The sequence below is a fragment of the Mirounga angustirostris genome, unplaced genomic scaffold, assembly GCF_029215605.1.
Source record: "Mirounga angustirostris isolate CCGP_5_RB_7025 unplaced genomic scaffold, mMirAng1.0.hap1 SCAF_13, whole genome shotgun sequence".
NCBI classification, from domain to species: Eukaryota; Metazoa; Chordata; class Mammalia; order Carnivora; family Phocidae; genus Mirounga; species Mirounga angustirostris.
The window spans coordinates 14467454-14485770 of NW_026991721.1; the positions used below are offsets into that span (position 1 = coordinate 14467454).

At 38.2% G+C, this 18317-nt stretch overlaps 1 protein-coding gene across 1 annotated transcript in view; it reads right to left on the reverse strand.

Annotated features, from left to right (window-relative positions):
- The window catches only part of CSTPP1 (centriolar satellite-associated tubulin polyglutamylase complex regulator 1), a 182717-nt gene that overhangs the window by 100823 nt on the left and 63577 nt on the right, over nucleotides 1-18317 (reverse strand). Inside the window, exon 3 of the mRNA XM_045893773.3 lies at nucleotides 2399-2529. Coding sequence (XP_045749729.1) covers nucleotides 2399-2529 — 131 coding nt within the window. The remainder of the gene's footprint in view (nucleotides 1-2398; nucleotides 2530-18317) is intronic.

Below are 18317 nucleotides of genomic sequence, written 5' to 3' on the forward strand. Positions count from 1 at the left end.
GATAGCAAGAGGTTCACTAAACCTTCATGAGGTTATTTGAATTTCAGACACAGGAAAATTAGCATCATTCAGTACTCAGTCATGCAGAAACAACACTGCATCCCTATACTTGCTAAAAACTGCGATAAACCGTTTCTTGCCAGAAGGCATCAGGTCCTTAGTTTTCTACAGGTGGCTTCATTTTTAGATGTTATGCTGGAACTCTGATCTTCTTTTGCTGTTTCCCAGAAGACCTAGTTTCTTCTTGATAATGCTAAAATATGTACAAGATGTTCTAAGGAAGTCATCTGAAGAAGAACAATATAATATCAGCTCCTCTGAGTAGGAGTCAGGTACGTGGCATTCTAATTGAAAAAATGGGGCTTAATAAGTACTTTCTTTTGGAACTTTGCCTCTGAGTGTTTTTGCTTGTTCTGGATTAAAATTGGGAGCTGACACACTTCGGGACTGAAAGCTGTTCTAAAGTTCCCTGGAAGAAACTGAGAATATATTAAAATGATTTAACTGAAGATTTTAGGATCACCTAGATGCAAATGTTGCATTTGGTCTTTAAGAAATCAGAGGCTGTCTGATTAAGAAGCCTAACAATAAATATCCAGCATAAAATCTAGGTCTTGTTTATGGTACAGGAAAAACAGGGAGAACTTGGAGCTGCTTCCTCTTAGCAGCTGGATGAATCACTGGCAGCTGCTGTACGAAAGGTAAAGAAACCTACATCTGCTCAGAGTCCAAATGCTATATGGATCCCTTGTGATAGTAAATAGATTCTGGAAGAGGCCCCACTTCTAAATCAGGAAAAGAATTAAGGAGATCTAAAGACTGTTTTCCATAGTTATCTCCATGTGCCTATTCCACAAAAACCAGCTCTAGCTGTATGCACCATTCTTCAATATAGTGAGTATTCAATAAATATCTGCTGACTGACTAAGGGACTGGGAAAGGATTAGGAAAAACAGGTTCTGATGAAATACTACAGACTTTACCTGTACACTCACAGCTCCCAGCTTTGTTTATGTAGAGACCAATGGGTTAGTTTCTCTGAGGTAGTTCACTTAAAATTGAGTCTGCTTTGATTTTTGTCCACTAGTGCATATAGTCAATAAAGGAGATGATACTATTCTCAGTACACTAAGTATTTCTGCTCAATAGTGTAATTGAGATGGATAGTCTCTTGAGTTACATGTCACAGAAGCCGTGATTAGAATAATAAAAAGAATAGAAATAGCATATTAGCGTCTTAGTAAATTTGGGTTTGGTTCTTATTATCTCTTACTACTGCAAATCTAACTATGCTCTCTGCCTCCAGACTCACCCTCTAAGTCATTTCTTTTCTTTTAAAGATTTTATTTATTTATTTAACAGAGAGTGAGAGAACACAAGCAGGGGGAGCTGCAAAGGGAGAGGGAGAAGCAGACTTCCCGCTGAGCAGGGAGCCCAACACATGGGGCTCAATGGCAAGACCCTGAGAGAGCTGAAGGCAGATGCTTAACCGATTGAACCACCCAGGTGCCCCACCCTCTAAGCCATTTCTATACTGCCTTTCAAATGATCTTTCTAGAACTCAGATATCATCACACCATTCTTCTGAATAAAATCCTTTAACCTACAGAATAAAATCTGACTTCTTTTTTATGGCAAAAATGGTCTTTCAGACCTGACTCTTCTATTCTTCACAGGCTCATCTCTGCTAACCCCCTTCACAAACTCGAGCCATTCTGATCTTCTCAATGTCTTAAATATTCCAGGTTCTTTTATGATTTTACAGCACAGCACATGCTCTACCTAGAATGTCTTTCTTTCCTTTATCCATGTAGATAACTCCTACTCTTCCTTCCCAAATTAGACCAAACAACCAGTTCTCAGGAGAACCTTCTCTAATCTCTTCGTTCCCCTTTCTCTAACAATAGTGTCCCCGTCCTACCCCCACCCTCCACTCAGGAGTTTCCTTCTTTGTGTTCATATCATTTCTTCAATTTGCTGCATGTATCTTAATATTTGCCAAGAGCAAAAGCTCTGGAGTCAGATTGCCTGGGTATGAATCCCACCCCAGCATTTGTTGTATAACCTTGTCAAGTTACTTAAACCTCTCTGATCCCCAGTTTCATTAGCTATAAGATGGGGATGACAGTATCTACCACAGAGAGCTGTTGTGAAGAGTAATACATCACCACACATGAAGTGTTCAGAACTGCACTTGGCTCCTCATAGGTATCATTAGTGATAGTGTTGGTACTAGTAATGGTGGTAGTTTCTGTGACACAAGACAATAGCTCCTCAAAAGTAAGGTGTTCGGGGAGCCTCGAAGAGCACATACTCAAACAGTATTTATAGGAACAAAAGAAAGACAGAAGTTTGGAAGGAAGAAAAGAAGGCAAGAAAAGAATTTAGGAAGACTTACCGCCATTTTTGCCCACAGTTCGGAAGCATTTCCAGAAGGCCCGTAAGAATGATGCCCTATTGTGAGGGGTGGCTTGGATGAAGCTGAATTCCCGAAAGAGAATGTGAGTTCCCTGACATACACTGTTAAAACTGCAAAGAGAAAAATCAAGGAGTCATCATTAGAAGAAGAGATATGGAAGGCTGGCATCAGAATAAAAAATCAAGACCACACAGAACCATTGCCAAAAAGGAGGAAAATCTTTTCTCTCCAACAAAACTCTGAACTATAGATTAGACCAAGTGTTTCAAGGAAGAAATCCCTTCATATAACCATATCCTTCTGAAAACTCTTGGAGTCCAATTCCTCTGAGTGTTTCCTACCTCCCACATATATGCACTGAGGGAGTTTTAATCAGTCACGGGAGCATCTTAAATAGAGGGAAATCTTTCAGTCTTTAACTGGATGACATTGGCACTTGTACCTTTTTGGAGAATACTTCTTCTACCACATTTGGAATCATTATTTCTGTACTCTCTCTGACCTACATCAGCTGCCATAAGAACAACACGGCTCATGGGGACATAACTGGATTGTCTGTTCCAGTTTGGGGGTGATGGATACCTTCTTGACAATAACCTCAGAGACAAAGCCATGTGCCAAAGGATACAAAAGGTTTCAAATAGAACATTAAGGCAAATAAGAGGAACAAGGGTAAAAAGCGGCCCCAAATGAGAGTATGAAGCAAAGCCCCAGGGCCCAAGTGAGTCATTGTTTAAGCTGGGCCGGATAAGGGGAAAAAATATACTCCATTGCCTTTGGGTTCTTCTGCCAAAGAAATAAAGGCTGTAGAGCCTGGTGTAATCTAAAAATGGAAATTCCACCAAAGAATAGGCAATTATCCAGTAATCAGCACAACTAAAGGCAGACTTCAGGTTCCAGAAAACTCCTAAATTCCCTGACAAGTAAATCATGAGTGGAAAATATGTTAATCTTTGTAGAGAAGCAGGCATTAAACTGAAGATGGCAAAGCAATAGAGAGACAGTGGAAATTCCAAATGCCACTTTTCATTTGCTGACAATTTAAAGTGGGAGCAAAGCTGAATCTCTGAACCAAACAGGAAAAAATTTCAGGAGTCATCTGTTCCATTTTCCTTTTCCCTGACCAAGTTCTGAGGGAAGCATCTAACCTGTCTTTAACATAGAGTATGTTATCACTTAAGATAAAATTAGCCTCTTCCTGTTAATATTAATAACATTGTATGAAAAAAGCAAATTACATGCTCTTCTCCCTGTGGAAAACTAGTGTAGAAATCTACTTCTGACACACTATGAGGAAGCATGAGGAAAACATCTGGTAAAGAATATGTTAGAAGAGAACTTTTTAAAAAAGTATCGAAAGTGTTAAACATGCAGTTTGCAATGCTGTTGTCTTGAGCAAAGGAATATGAAAAATAAAGCAAATGAGCTGTTACAGGTAATGGAGTAGGTCACATTTCTAGCAAATGAAGTCTAAAATGATAACAATCTAGTTTAAATTTATGAAGCTATCCAGCAAAGAATCAGTCCCAAAGTATGCTTCATACCCCCCATGGGAAAAAAGCTGGTGTCTAGGTCATAATCTGGTCTGTAAAGAAACTCACACTAGTGGAATTATATCCTCAGTGTAGCTTTTTAAAAATATATTTTTTAGGGGTGCTTGGGTGGCTTAGTGGGTTGAAAGTCTGACTCTTGGTTTCAGCTCAGATCATGATCTCAGAATTATGAGATTGAGCCCAGTCCCGGGCTCCATGCTCAGCAGGGAGTCTGGTTGAGATGCTCTCTCTCCCTCTCCCTCTGCCCCTCTACCATGCCCCCCAGCTTGCTCGCTCGTGCTCTCTCTCTGTCTAAAAATAATTAAATCTTTAAAAAATACGTATCTTTTTTAAAACTAGGGAATAATTTATGCACTGAAGAATCTGGCTGAGACTCATTGTACGGATAAGAATTTACATAAGAAGTTATAAAATAAGAATTTTAAAAAACAAACTGATAGACCAAGGACATATAATATTGAATACAAAAAGATTTATAATTATATTTCCACTACTGTCTTAAGATCATCCCTACCAATAAAATTTAGCTGGTCAGTATAGAGATCATAATCACTTTACTTAAAGAGTTAGTAGATAATATAATCAGTGAAAATCCTTTTAGATAAGATGGCTGTAAAAAAAAGCAGAAAATACAATATATTGCTCAAAGCTTTACTGTTTCTCCTCAACCTGAAATAACTTTTCCCTACCTCCATCTGTTAAAATTCTATCCAGTTTCTCAGGACATCTCAAATGCCACATTTTGCATGAAGTTTTTTCCTGATTCTATACTCATGCCCAATTCTCATCATGCCTCACTTATAACTAACTCTCTACTGGTACTCCGAATCTGCTGCCTTTGAAAAAAGTTACTGGACTTATTTTTTTTTTTTAAGATTTTATTTATTTATTTGTGTGAGAGAGAATGAGAGAGAGCACAGAGAGGGGGGAGGGTCAGAGGGAGAAGCAGACTCCCTGCCGAGCAGGGAGCCCGATGTGGGACTTGATCCCGGGACTCCAGGATCATGACCTGAGCCGAAGGCAGTCGCTCAACCAACTGAGCCACCCAGGCGCCCAAGTTACTGGACTTATATCACCTACAAGACTGTAAGTTCTATGGAGCAAGTAATTAGGTTGTATTCATCTTGGTCTCCATCACATTATCTAACATATAGTACATACTACTCCATAAATGCCTTTGGTAGTTGATTTAGAAAGATTAGAAAGAATAGATAAGTAATACCAGGGAAAAGTATCAGATTTATATTTGTAGTCAGCCACACTGGAAATACTGAAGTCAACATTTTATAACCTTTTTAAAAGTCCAGGACTTTGGCCTGATATTAGCATTGTAGTATTGCAATACCAACTTTGTTTTGATTAGTATTTGCCTGGCGTATCTTTTCCTGTGCTTTTAATTTTAATCCTTCTGGGTCATTTTGTTTTAGATATTTCTCTTGTAAGTAGTATATAGTTGGATTTTGCTTTTTACCCAAACTTACAGTCTCTGTATTTTAATAAGTCAGTTTTTAAAAAAAATATATTTGATTAATTTTTGCCATCTTATTACGTCTTTTCCATGAATATTTTTTCTTTGGCTTTTCTTTTCCTGCTTTCTATTGTGTTAGGAAAGTTTTTTTGTTTTTTTTTTTTAAGATTTTATTTATTTTGAGAGAGAGAGAGAGAGCAGGGCGGGGGAGGGCAGAGGCAGAGAGAATCTCAAGTAGACTCCACACTGAGAGCAGAGACTGAGGTGGGGCTCAATCTCAAGACCCTGAGATAATGTCCTGAGCTGAAATCAAGAGTCAGACCTCAAATTTGACAGAGAGAGACACAGCGAGAGAGGGAACACAAGTGGAGGGAGTGGGAGAAGGAGAAGCAGGCTTTCCGCAGAGCAGGGAGCCCGATGTGGGGCTCAATCCCAGGACCCTGGGACTATGACCTGAGCCAAAGACAAACGCCTAACGACTGAGCCACTCAGGCGCCCTTAATTTTTTTCTAATTATTTTCTCCCCCTCTTTGTTAGATTAAGCTATGACAGAATCTGTAACTTCTTAGAATTCCTCTTAAAAATTCAACATACATATTTAGCTATAGTTTTCCTTTTTTTTAATTGAAGTATAGTTGACATACAATGTTATATTAGTTTCAGATGTACAGCACAGTGATTTCGACAATTCTATACATAATGCAGTGCTTACCACGGTAAGTGCAGGCACCATCTGTCACCATACAGAGTTATTACAGTATTATTGACTATATTACCTACACTGTGCTTTTCATCCCTGTGACTTATTTATTTTATAACTGGAAGATAGTACCTCTTAATCCCCTTCACCTATTTTGCCCATCCCCGACCCCCTCCTCTCTGGCAACCATCAGTTTGTTCTCTGTATTTATGAGACTGTTTCTGTTTGTGTATGTCATGAGCACACAATGAAGGTACACACATGAGTTATGTCTTTCCACATTGTCAGCTGTATTCAGTCATAAAACAAGGTTAACGTAATTATAAAGCAGGTTCAGGATTCCAAACTCAATGACATTTCACCATGTGATTAACTTGGCTTCTTACATGGCACACAAAGCAAAACACAAGACCTAAGTCACACAACAAACAAGATAACACGGGTGGGCGGGGGGGGGGGGGGGATTGGGTAGGAAGTGAACAAACCAAACGCGAAGTCAGTCTGTAGGTGCACAGTTGAGATAAGGCCGCAGGCCAGTCTGGGTCAGCTCTTGGCACTTACTGCTTATTCTGTTCAAGCAGTGGAGGATCTCAGTTCTGTTCGGAGATCAATCAGGCAGAGCCTTCGGCAGTGGCTGCCTTTTTTAAGTGCTCAGACATTGAGGGGTCAGTGTCTGGAGAGTCTACAGTTTGCTGTAAAACTCCTTCCTTTTTAAAGGGATTTAATCAGTCTTGAGACCTTGCAGACCTCCTGTGCTTCTCCTAGTTATCAGTCTGGGGTGTTGTCAGCTGGTGCTGGTCTCAGTGATATCTGATAGCTTCAGAACCCTTAACTGCTTGCATCATGGCTTGACATAGGCCCCCGTGACATGAATGACTCCATCTTTCTCTCTACAGTGTATGTTTGTTTGTTCATTTGTTTTGTTTTTTAGAATCGACATATAATTGAAATCATATGGTATTTGTTTTTCTCTGAGTTATTTCACTTAGCATTATACCCTGTAGGTTCATCCCTGTTGTTCGAAATGACAAGATTTCCTTCTTTTTATGGCTGAGTAATACTCCATTGTATATGTATACCAAACCTTCTTTACCCATTCATCTATGGATGGACACTTAGGTTGCTTCTATATCTTGGCTATTGTAAATAATGCTACAATAAATGTGGATGCATATATCTTTTCAAATTAGTAGTTACACATTTTTTAAAATGTCAAGTCACTCATTATTTTTATTACTCTCCAAAGCAAGACAAGAAGCAAAGCACACTCTAAATAACCTATGAGCACTTTTCTCATCTTCTGATATTATTTTCTAGATTTTGACTTCTATCTTTTAAATTAAAAACTTTTTTAATATGGTAAAATGCTTATAATACTTACTATTTTAGCCATGATATTTATCATTTTAACTACTGTAAGTGTACAATTCAGTGGCTTAAATACATTCACAATGCCGTTAACCATTACCATTATCTATTCACAGAATTTTATCATTATCCCCCCCAAAAACCCTGTATATATTAGACAGTAATTCCCCCTTCCACCTTCCTCCCAGACTTTAGTATCCTCTATTCTACCCTATCTCTATGCATTTGTCTATTCTAAATAACTCTTATAAGTGGAGCTGTACAATATTTGCCCTTGTGTGTCTGGCTTCTTTCTTTTTCTTTTTTAAGATTTTATTTATTTATTTGAGAGAGAGTGAGAGCACAAGTTGGGGGGAGAAACAGAGGCAGAGAAAGAAGCAGGCTCCCCACTGAGCAGTGAGCCTGATGTGGGGCTTGATCTCAGAATCCTGAGATCATGACCTGAGCCAAAGGCAGATGCTTAACCAACTGAGCCACCCAGGCGCCCCTTTTTTCTTTTTTTAAAGATTTTATTTATTTATTTATTTATTTTAGAGACAGAGAAAGAGAGAGCATGCACCAACAAGCAGAGGGAGGGGCAGAGAGGGAGGGGGAGAGAGAGAGAATCTCAAGCAAACTCTTCACTGAGTGTGGAGCCCCATGTGGGGCTCGGTCCTACAACCCTGAGACCATGATTGAGCTGAAACTAAGAGTGGAAACCCAACCCCCTGAGCCACCCAGGCGTCCCTGGCTTATTTCACTAAGTTTTTAAGGTCCATCCATGTTGGGCTTATATCAAATTTCATTCCTTTTTAAGGATAAATAATATGCCATTGTAGGTATATACCACATTTGTTTATTCATTCATCTGCTGATGAACACATGGGTTGTTTCTACCTTTTGGCTACTATGAATAATGCTTCTATGAACATTGGTGTACAAATACCTCTTCTTCAAATATCCTGCTTTCAGTTCTTCTGGGTATATACCCAGAAGTGGAATTGTTATGTCATATAGTAATTGTATATTTAAATTTTTGAGAAAACACCAAACCGTATTCCTGGTGGCTGCACTATTTTATCTTCTCATAGCAGTGCACAAGGGTTCTAATCCTTACCAACACTTTTCCTCTTTTTTTTTTTAATAGCCATGCTAGTAGGTGTGAAGTGGTATATCTCACTGTGGTTTTGATTTGTATTTTCTCATTGAGTAATGATATGCTGATCATCTTTTCATGTACTTATTGGACATGTGTATATTTTCTTTGGAGAACTGCCTATTTAAGTCCCTTGCCCATTTTTTAATAAATTTTTTTGTTGTTGGGTTGTAGTTCATTATATAATCTGGATATGAATCCCTTATCAGATATATAATTTGAAAATATCTTCTCTCATTCTGCAGGTTGTCTTCTTGCCTTCTTGATAGTACACTTTGAAGTACAAAAAGTTCTTAATTTTGATGAAGTCCATTTTATCAATTTTTTTTCTTTTGTTCCCTATGCTTTTGCTGTGATAACCATAAAATTGTTGCCAATTATAATGCCATAAAGACATTTGGTTGTTTTCTTCTCAGAGTTTTATAGTTTTAGCTCTTAAATTTAGGTCTTTGATCCATTTTTAGTTAATTTTAATTTTTATTTTTTTATAATTTATTTTAGAGAGAGTGAGCGGGGGGAGGGGCAGAGAGAGAGGGACAGATAGAATCCCTCAAGCAGACTCCCTGCTGAGTGTGGAGCTGGATGCAGGGCTAAACTCCAGGACCTTGAGATCCTGATCTGAGCCGAAATCAAGAGCCAGCCACTTAACCAACTGAGTCATCCAGGCACCCTGAGTTAACTTTTATATAAGGTATAAGGTCTGGGTCAGCTCTCTTCTTTTGCATGTGAATACCTAGTTTCCCCAGAACCATTTGCTGGAAGGATTTGTTGAATAGTCCTTTCCCCAGTGAACAGCACCCTTGTTGAAAATCAATTGACCATACATATGAGGGTTTGTTTCTGGGCTCTCTATTCTATTCCAGTGGTCTATATGTCTGTCTTTGTGCCAATACATACTGTTTTCAGTACTGTAGTAAGTACTGTAGTACTGTGTATTAAGTTTCAAAGTTAGGAAGTTTGAGTCTTCCAACATCATTCTTCTTTTTTAAGATTGTCCTGGCTTTCTGAAGTCCCTTGTAATTCCATGTGAATTTGAGGATCAGCTATTCGATTTCTGTGAAAAGTCTGTTTGAATTTTGGTAGAGATTGTGTTGAATCTGTAGATTTCTTTGGATGGTACTGACATCTTAACAATGTTAAAAGTCTTCCTACCCATAAACACAGGATGTCTTTCCATTTATATAGATCTTTTTAGATTTCATTTAGCAGGGTTTTGTAGTTTTCAGTGTGCAAATCTTTTACTTTCTTGGTTAAATTTATGCCTTGGATGCCTGGGGTGGCTCAGTTGGTTAAGCGTCCAACTCTTGGTTTCAGTTCATGTCATGATCTCAGGGTGGTGGGATCGAGCCCCACATCAGGCTCCACACTCAGTGTAAAGTCTGCTTGAAAATCTCTTCCTCTCCTTCTGTCCCTCTCCCTGCTCATGCATGCATGCATGCACTCTCTCTCTAAAATAAATAAATAAATAAAATCTCAAAAAAATTTATCCCTAAGTATTTAATTCTTTTAGTTGCTATTATAAATAGAATTGCTTTCTTAATTTCCTTTTGACTGTTGACTACCAGTGTATAAAAACAAAACTGATTGGGGTACCCGGGTGGCTCAGTCAGTTAAGCATCTATCTTTGGCTCAGGTCATGATCCCAGGGTCCTGGGATCAAGCCCCACATGGGGCTCCCTGCTCAGTGGGGAGCCTGCTTTTCCCTCTCCCTCTGCCGCTCTCCCTGATTGTGCTCTCTTGCTCTCTCTCTCTCAAATAAATAAGATATTTTAAAAAAACCCACACAACTGATTTTTGTGTGTTGATTTGGTATCCTGCATCTTTGCTGAATTTATTAGGACTAGTAGCCTTTTTGTGGATTCTTTGGGATTTTCTACACATAGGATCATGTCATCTGCAAATAGTTTTACCTTTTCTTTTCCAATTTGGATATACCTTATTTCTTTTGACTTCTACCTTTTTAAATGTAAAAAATTACTCATTACTTTTAAAGGTCAATAATTAATTAAGTTTATCAACATATCAATTTTCATGCTCACTACTATTCTTCATTGTGTTCCTTCCCTCTTTGTTCAATTATTTTCTTGCTAAAGTACATCATCCTTTCAGACAGGTCCACAATCACTTATCACTTTGGACCTCTCTATTTTGGAATTGACAAATTTTTGGATTTTATAAAGGCAATAAGTTGCACAAACCAGATGTGGTATAGCACCCCCAGTGGGGCTGGGGTAGCAGCCCATAGTCAAGCATATTAAAATTTCCACAGTGAAACATATATTTACATTAAGAAGAATAAATAAAGAGCAAAGATAGTCTCATAAACTAGTCCAGGTCAGGTTTGCTCCCAAATGAGTCTGCAGAAAACTCAGCAAAAACAACTTCAGGTTTTCTATGCTCTTTTGATTTCAAATTGTGAATTTCTGAATATTCACAGACCTGTTGTTTTTGCAAAAGCCTGTGGGTGGTAAATGCTCTCAGTTTTCATTTTCTTGAAAATATCTTTATTTACCCTCTGGAGTAATGGTTTAACCAGGTGGAGAATTTTGGGTTGTCATTTATCTTCTCTCAGCACTTCGAAGATACTACTCCATTGTCATCTAGCATCTATCACTGTTGTCAAGAGGCCATCTGTCAAACTCCTGTCATGCCTCGTTGAGTTAATCATTCTTACCACTCATATAAGCTATTTTCTTTATCATTAATGTTCTGTGGATTCTATAATGTGTCTATCATGTAGGTATATTTTTAGTTATCTTGCTCAACACTTTAATCTGACTTATGTCTTTTGTCTCAGAGAATATCTTTTAAAATATTGCTTCACTGCCATCCTCTCTATCCTTTTCTTCTCCTATTAGATGTACTAAAATGTTTCTGTTCTGTGTCTTTTCATAATTTTCATCTTTTATCTTTGTGTTGTACTTAGTATTATCTTCCAAATTATGAATTCTTTTTCTTTTATGTCTGGTCTAAAGTTTATTCTCTCTGTTGAATTTTTTATTTATTTTTATTTATTTTTTAATGACCATGTTTTAATGTTTTTCTTTTTTAAGATTTATTTAGGGGCACCTGGGTGGCTCAGTCATTGTCTGCCTTCAGATTGGGTCATGGTCCCGGGGTCCTGGGATTGAGCCCCGCATCGGCCTCCCTGCTCAGTGGGAAGCCTGTTTCTCCCACTCCCACTCCCCCTGCTTGTGTTCCCTCTCTCTCTGTGTCTCTTGTCAAATAAATAAATCAATCTTTTTTTTAAAAAAAAAAGATTGATTGATTGATTGATTTTAAAGAGAGAGAGAGAGCAAGAGCACAAGTGGGAGGGCCAGAGGGAGAGGGAGAGGGGATCTCAAGCAGACTCTGCACACTGAGTGTGGAGCCCGACATGGGGCTTGATCTCACAACCTTGAGATCATGACCTGGGCCAAAACCAAGAGCTGGACACTTAACCAACTGTGCCACCCAGGAGCTCCTGTTGAATTTTTTAAAACATCCATAACTTTTTTACTTCTAGAATGTTTAATTGGTGTTTTAAAGAATTTACATGGTTTTGTTTCTGCTTCCCAATTTTTGTTCTCTACTTGTCCTCTCAAGTTTTTATTTCAATCCCATACAGTGTAATATTACCGTACAGTGTAATATTAATTTCAGGTTTAGAAATTCAGTGATTCAGGGGCGCCTGGGTGGCTCAGTCATTAAGCGTCTGCCTTCGGCTCAGGTCATGATCCCAGGGTCCTGGGATCGAGCCCCACATTGGGATCCCTGCTCGGCGGGAAGCCTGCTTCTCCCTCTCCCACTCCCCCTGCTTGTGTTCCCTCTCTCGCTGTGTCTCTCTCTGTCAAATAAATAAATAAAATCTTTAAAAAAAAAAGAGTTCAGTGATTCAGCACTTACATACAACACCTGGTGTTCATCACAAGTGCCCTCCTTAATCCCCATCACCCATCTAGCCCATCCACCCATCCACCTCCCCTCTGGTAACCAGTAGTTTGTTCTCTATAATTAAGAGTCTGTTTTATGGTTTGCCTCTGTCTCTTTTTTTTCCCCCATGTTCATTTGTTTTGTTTCTTAAATTCCACATATGAGTGAAATCACATGGTATTTGTCTTTCTCTGACTTATTTCGCTTAGTATAGTGCACTCTAGTTCCATCCACATCATTGCAAATGACAATATTTCATTCTTTTTTATGGCTGAGTAATATTCCTGTGTGTGTGTGTGTGTGTGCGTACTACAACTTATTTATCCATTCTTTAGTCGATTAACATTTGGGCTCTTTCCATAATTTGGTTATTATTGATAAGGCTGCTATAAACATCGGGGTACATGTATCCCTTCAAATTAGTATTTTTGTATCCTTTGGGTTAATACCTAGTAGTGCAATTGCTAGATCATAGGGTAGTTCTATTTTTAACTTTTTGAGGAACTTCCATACTGTTTTCCAGATTGCCTGCACCAGTTTGCATTTCCACCAACAGTGTAAGAAGTTTCCCATTTCTCTGCATCCTTGCCAACACCTGTTGTTTCCTGCGTTATTAATTTTAGCCATTCTGACAGGTGTGAGGTGATATCTCATTGTAGTTTTGATTTGTATTTCGCTGATGATGAGTGATGTTGAACATCTTTTCATGTGTCTGTTGGTCATCTGTATGCCTTACTTGGAAAGATGTCTATTTATGTCTTCTGCCCATTTTTAAACTGGATTATTTGTTTTTTGGGCAATAGAAGAGATCAATGAAACCAGGAGCTGGGACTTGGAAAAAATTAATAAAGTTGATAAACTCCTAGCCAGACTTATCAAAAAGAAAAGAGAAAGGATCCAAATAAATAAAATCACAAATGAGAGAGGAGAAATCAGAATCAACACCACAGAAATACAAATAATTATAAGAGAATATTATGAAAAACTATATGCCAACAAATTGGACAATGTGGAAGAAATGGATAAATTCCTAGAAATATATAAATTACCAAAACTGAAACGGGAAGAAATAGAAAACTTGAACACACTGATAACCAGCAAATAAACTGAATCAGTCATCAAAAATCTCCCAAGAAACAAAAGTCCAGGACCAGATGGCTTCATAGGTGAATTCTACCAAACATTTAAAGAAGAGTTAATACCTATTCTTCTCAAACTATTCCAAAAAATAGAAATAGAAGTAAAACTTCCAAATTCTTTCTATGAGTCCAGCATTACCTTGATAACAAAACCACATAAAGACTCCACTAAAAAAGAGAACTACAGGGGCACCTGGGTGGCTCAGTTGGTTAAGCATCTGACTCTTGATTTCAGCTCAGGTTATGATCTCAGGGTCCTGGGATCGAGCCCTGCATCAGGCTCTGCACTCAGTGGAGAGTCTGCTTGAGGATTCTCTCCCTCTCCTTCTGCCCCTCCCCCCTGCATTCTCTCTCTGTCTCTCTGTCTCTCAAATAAATAAATAAATCTTTTAAAAAAAGGTAACTACAGGTCAATATCTCTGATGAACATGGATCCAAAAATTCTCAATGAAATACTAGCAAATAAAATCCAACCGTACATTAAAAGAATCATTTACCACGATTGAGTGAGATTTATTCCTGGGCTTCAAGTATAGTTCAATATTTGCAAATCAGTCAACGTGATATACCATATTAATAAAAGCAAGGATAAGAACCATATGACCATATGATACTTCCAAGAGATGCAGAGAAAGCATTTGACAAAGTACGACATCCATTCATGATAAAAACCCTCAACAAAGTAGGGTTAGAGGGAACATACCTCAACATAATAAAGGCCATATACAAAAAACCCACAGCTAATATCATCCGCAATGGGCAAAAACCAAGAGCTTTCCCTCTATGATCAGGAACAAGACATGGATGTCCGCTCTCACCACTTTATTTAATATAGTAATGGAAGTCCTAGCCTCAGCAATCAGAGAACACAAAGAAATAAAAGGCATCCAAATTGGCAAGGAAGAAGTCAAACTTTCACTATTTGCAGATAACATGATACTCTATAGAAAACCCGAAAGACTCCACCAAAAAATTGCTACAACTGATACATGAATTCAGTAAAGTCACAGGATACAAAATCAACATACAGAAATCTGTTGCATTTCTACACACAAATAATGAAGCACCAGCAAGAGAAATCAAGGAATCAATCCCATTTACAGCTGCACCAAAACCCATAGATACCTAGGAATAAACCTAACCAAAGAGGCAAAAGATCTGTACTCTGAAAAGTATAAAACACAGATGAAAGAAATTGAAGAGGATACAAAGAAATGGAAAAACATTCCATGTTCATGGATTGGAAGAACAAATATTGGGTTTATAAAAAGATTTTATTTATTTATTTGAGAGAGAGAGAGCATGGGAGGAGCAGAGGGGGAAGGAGAGGGAGGGGGAAAGAATCCCAAGCAGACTCCGTGCTGAGTGCAGAGCCCAATGCAGGGGCAGACCTCACCACCCTGAGATCATGACCTGAGCCCAAACCAAGAGTCAGACGCTTAACTGACTGAGCCACCGAGGGGCCCCTGGAAGATCAAATATTGTTAAAATGCCTAGATTACCCAAAGCAATCTATAAATTTAATGTAATCCCTATCAAAATACCAACAGCATTTTTCACAGAGCTAAAACAAACAATCCTAAAATTTGTATGGAACCACAAAAGATCCTGCATAGCCAAAGCAATCTTGAAAAAGAAAAGCAAAGCTGGAGGTATCACAATTCCGGACTTCAAGTTATATAACAAAGCTGTAGTGATCAAGACAGTATGGTACTGGCACAAAAATAAACAGATTGCTCAATGGAACAGAATAGAAAACCCAAAAATGAACCCACACCTCTATGGTCAATTAATCTTTGACAAAGCAGGGAAGAATATCCAGTGGAAAAATGACAGTCTCTTCAACAAATGGTGTTGGGGAACTGGACAGCAACATGCAGAAGAATGAAACTGGACCACTTTCTTACACCATACACAAAAATAGACTCAAAATGGATTAAAGATCTAGGGCGCCTGGGTGGCTCAGTTGGTTAAGCGACTGCCTTCGGCTCAGGTCATGATCCTGGAGTCCCGGGATCGAGTCCCACATCGGGCTTCCTGCTCAACAGGGAGTCTGCTTCTCCCTCTGACCCTCCCCCCTCTCATGAGCTCTCTCTCTCTCAAATAAATAAATAAAATCTTTAAAAAAAATGGATTAAAGATCTAAATGTGAGACAGGAAACCATTAAAATCCTAGAGAAGAACACAGGCAGTAACCTCTGACATCATCAACCATAGCAACTTCTTACTAGATATGTTACCTGAGGCAAGGGAAATAAAAGCAAAAATAAACAATTGGGACTTCATCAAAATAAAAACCTTCTGTACAGCAAAGGAAACAAGCAACCAAACTAAAGGCAACCTACAGAATGGGAGAAGATATTTGCAAATAACATATCTGATAAAGGGTTAGTATCCAAAATTTATAAAGAACTTTTAAAACTCAACATCCAAAACACAAATAATCCAGTTATTCTCTTTTTTAAATGATGACCATTCCTTTTTTATGTCCCTAAGGATCCTAAACTTTATTTCAAATTCAACTTAAAATAATTAATTAGTCTTATTTTCTCTGGAGTAAATTTATATTTCAATTGTAGGGTTTATTGGCTCTTTCTTAGTATTAGTTGTTATATATTTTGGAATTCAGCATGTAGACTCACCTTAAGTGGGAAGTTATCACTGTCTCCAGTTGCTCACTCCTTCACTCTCTCCTGAGGACAGATCCTAGTCTAGGATCAGATCGTATATTGGGTGAATTAAGGCTCCATTCCTAACGATATTGGGGATATCACAGAGACTGTCACTGAACTCTTGAGTAGCTCAGACCACTCAGTCCTGGTTGCAAGGTTGTCTGCTTCCTTTCATAGACCCAGGTTTTATATAAGCCATTTTCCAGGTAGCAATCATAATTTTTTAAAAAATCTCCTGCCCTGGGCACCTGGGCGGCTCAGTTGGTTAAGCGACTGCCTTTGGCTCAGGTCATGATCCTGGAGTCCCAGGATGGAGTCCCGAATCAGGCTCCTTGCTCAGCAGGGAGTCTGCTTCTCCCTCTGACCCTCCCCACTCGTATGCTCTATCTCATTCTCTCTCTCAAATAAACAAATAATCTTTAAAAAATAAAAAAATTGGGCGCCTGGGTGGCTCAGTCGTTAAGCGTCTGCCTTCGGCTCAGGTCATGATCCTGGAGTCCCAGGATCGAGTCCCGCATCGGGCTCCCTGCTCGGCAGGGAGTCTGCTTCTCCCTCTGACCCTCCCCGCTCTCATGCTCTCTCTCTCTCATTCTCTCTCTCAAATAAATAAACAAAATCTTAATAAATAAATAAATAAATAAATAAAATTAAAAAATTAAAAAATTAAAAATCTCCTGCCCTGTGTGTGACACATTTAGTCTACTGTTCCATGAGAAATGAGCTCTCAGTTTCCTATGCTTGTTTCTGAACCCAGAACATAAGAGGCCTGTGGTTTTAGCCCCATTAGCATTGTGGTTTGTTTGGTTTCTCGCCCATAGATGAATTTATATTGATTTTACAAAATGGCTATGTCCTTTAAATTTTCTCTTCAGAAAATTTTATGTATCATTACCATATGTTTGTAATGGATAAGAAAGCCAAATCATAAACACTGCAAGCCATTATAACCAGAAATCCACAACAAATTTTCTACCTGCATAAAAATGCACATTCTTGTTACTTTTTCATTGTATTTAACTGAAATAAAAGTCTTTTAATAGACATCAATCTTACCTCTAAAATCGAATAAAAATGTTCCTAAAAGTATTTTAAAGGCCACACAGAAGTATACCATAATGTCTTCCTCAAACAGATTTCTCCAAAACCAGTATTCAAATTTCATTGAGTAAATTCTTCCATTCTGTAAGTTGTTGGGTTTTTCTCTTGAGATTTCAATTGTTTTGTATTTTTACATAATTTCAAATTTACAGAAAAGTTGCAAGAATAGCACAAAGGATTCCCGAATACCCTTCACCTACATTACTCAAATGTGAATATTTTGTTACATGTACTCTCACTTAAACGCTCTTTCGCATACATATATAAATATTACTATTTTTCAGAACTGTTTAAGAGTTAGTTGTAGACATTATGCTCCTTTAACCCTAAATACAGCATATATTTCCTAAAAAAGAAGGAATTTCTCTTTTATGACCATAGTATAATGATCAAAATCAGAAAATTAAAATTGATACAATATTATTATCTAATTTACGGGCCTTATTTTTTTTAATTCATGTTTTTTTTTTGAGAGAGAGAGAGAGCACACACAAATGGGGGGAGGGAGGAGAGGGGGACTTGCAGACCCACGGTGGAAGGAGGGAAGTGCACGCAGCCAATCCTAGGACCCTGAGATCATAAGATCATGACCTGAGCCAAAACAAGAGTCCGTTGTTTAATCAACTGAGCCACCCAGGCACCCCTAATCTATAGGCCTTATGATGAGTATTTCTAACCCCTGTTAAAGTATTTATTTAAAACTATGAGAAAAATTAGGTTGATGTTTCTTGAAAAACAAGAACAAAATGAAGATTCCTCTTAGAACCACTGTTATTTATTTATTTAGTAAGTAAGTAATTAGGCTCTATGCCCAATATGGAGCTTGAGCTCATAACCCTGAAATCAAGAGTCT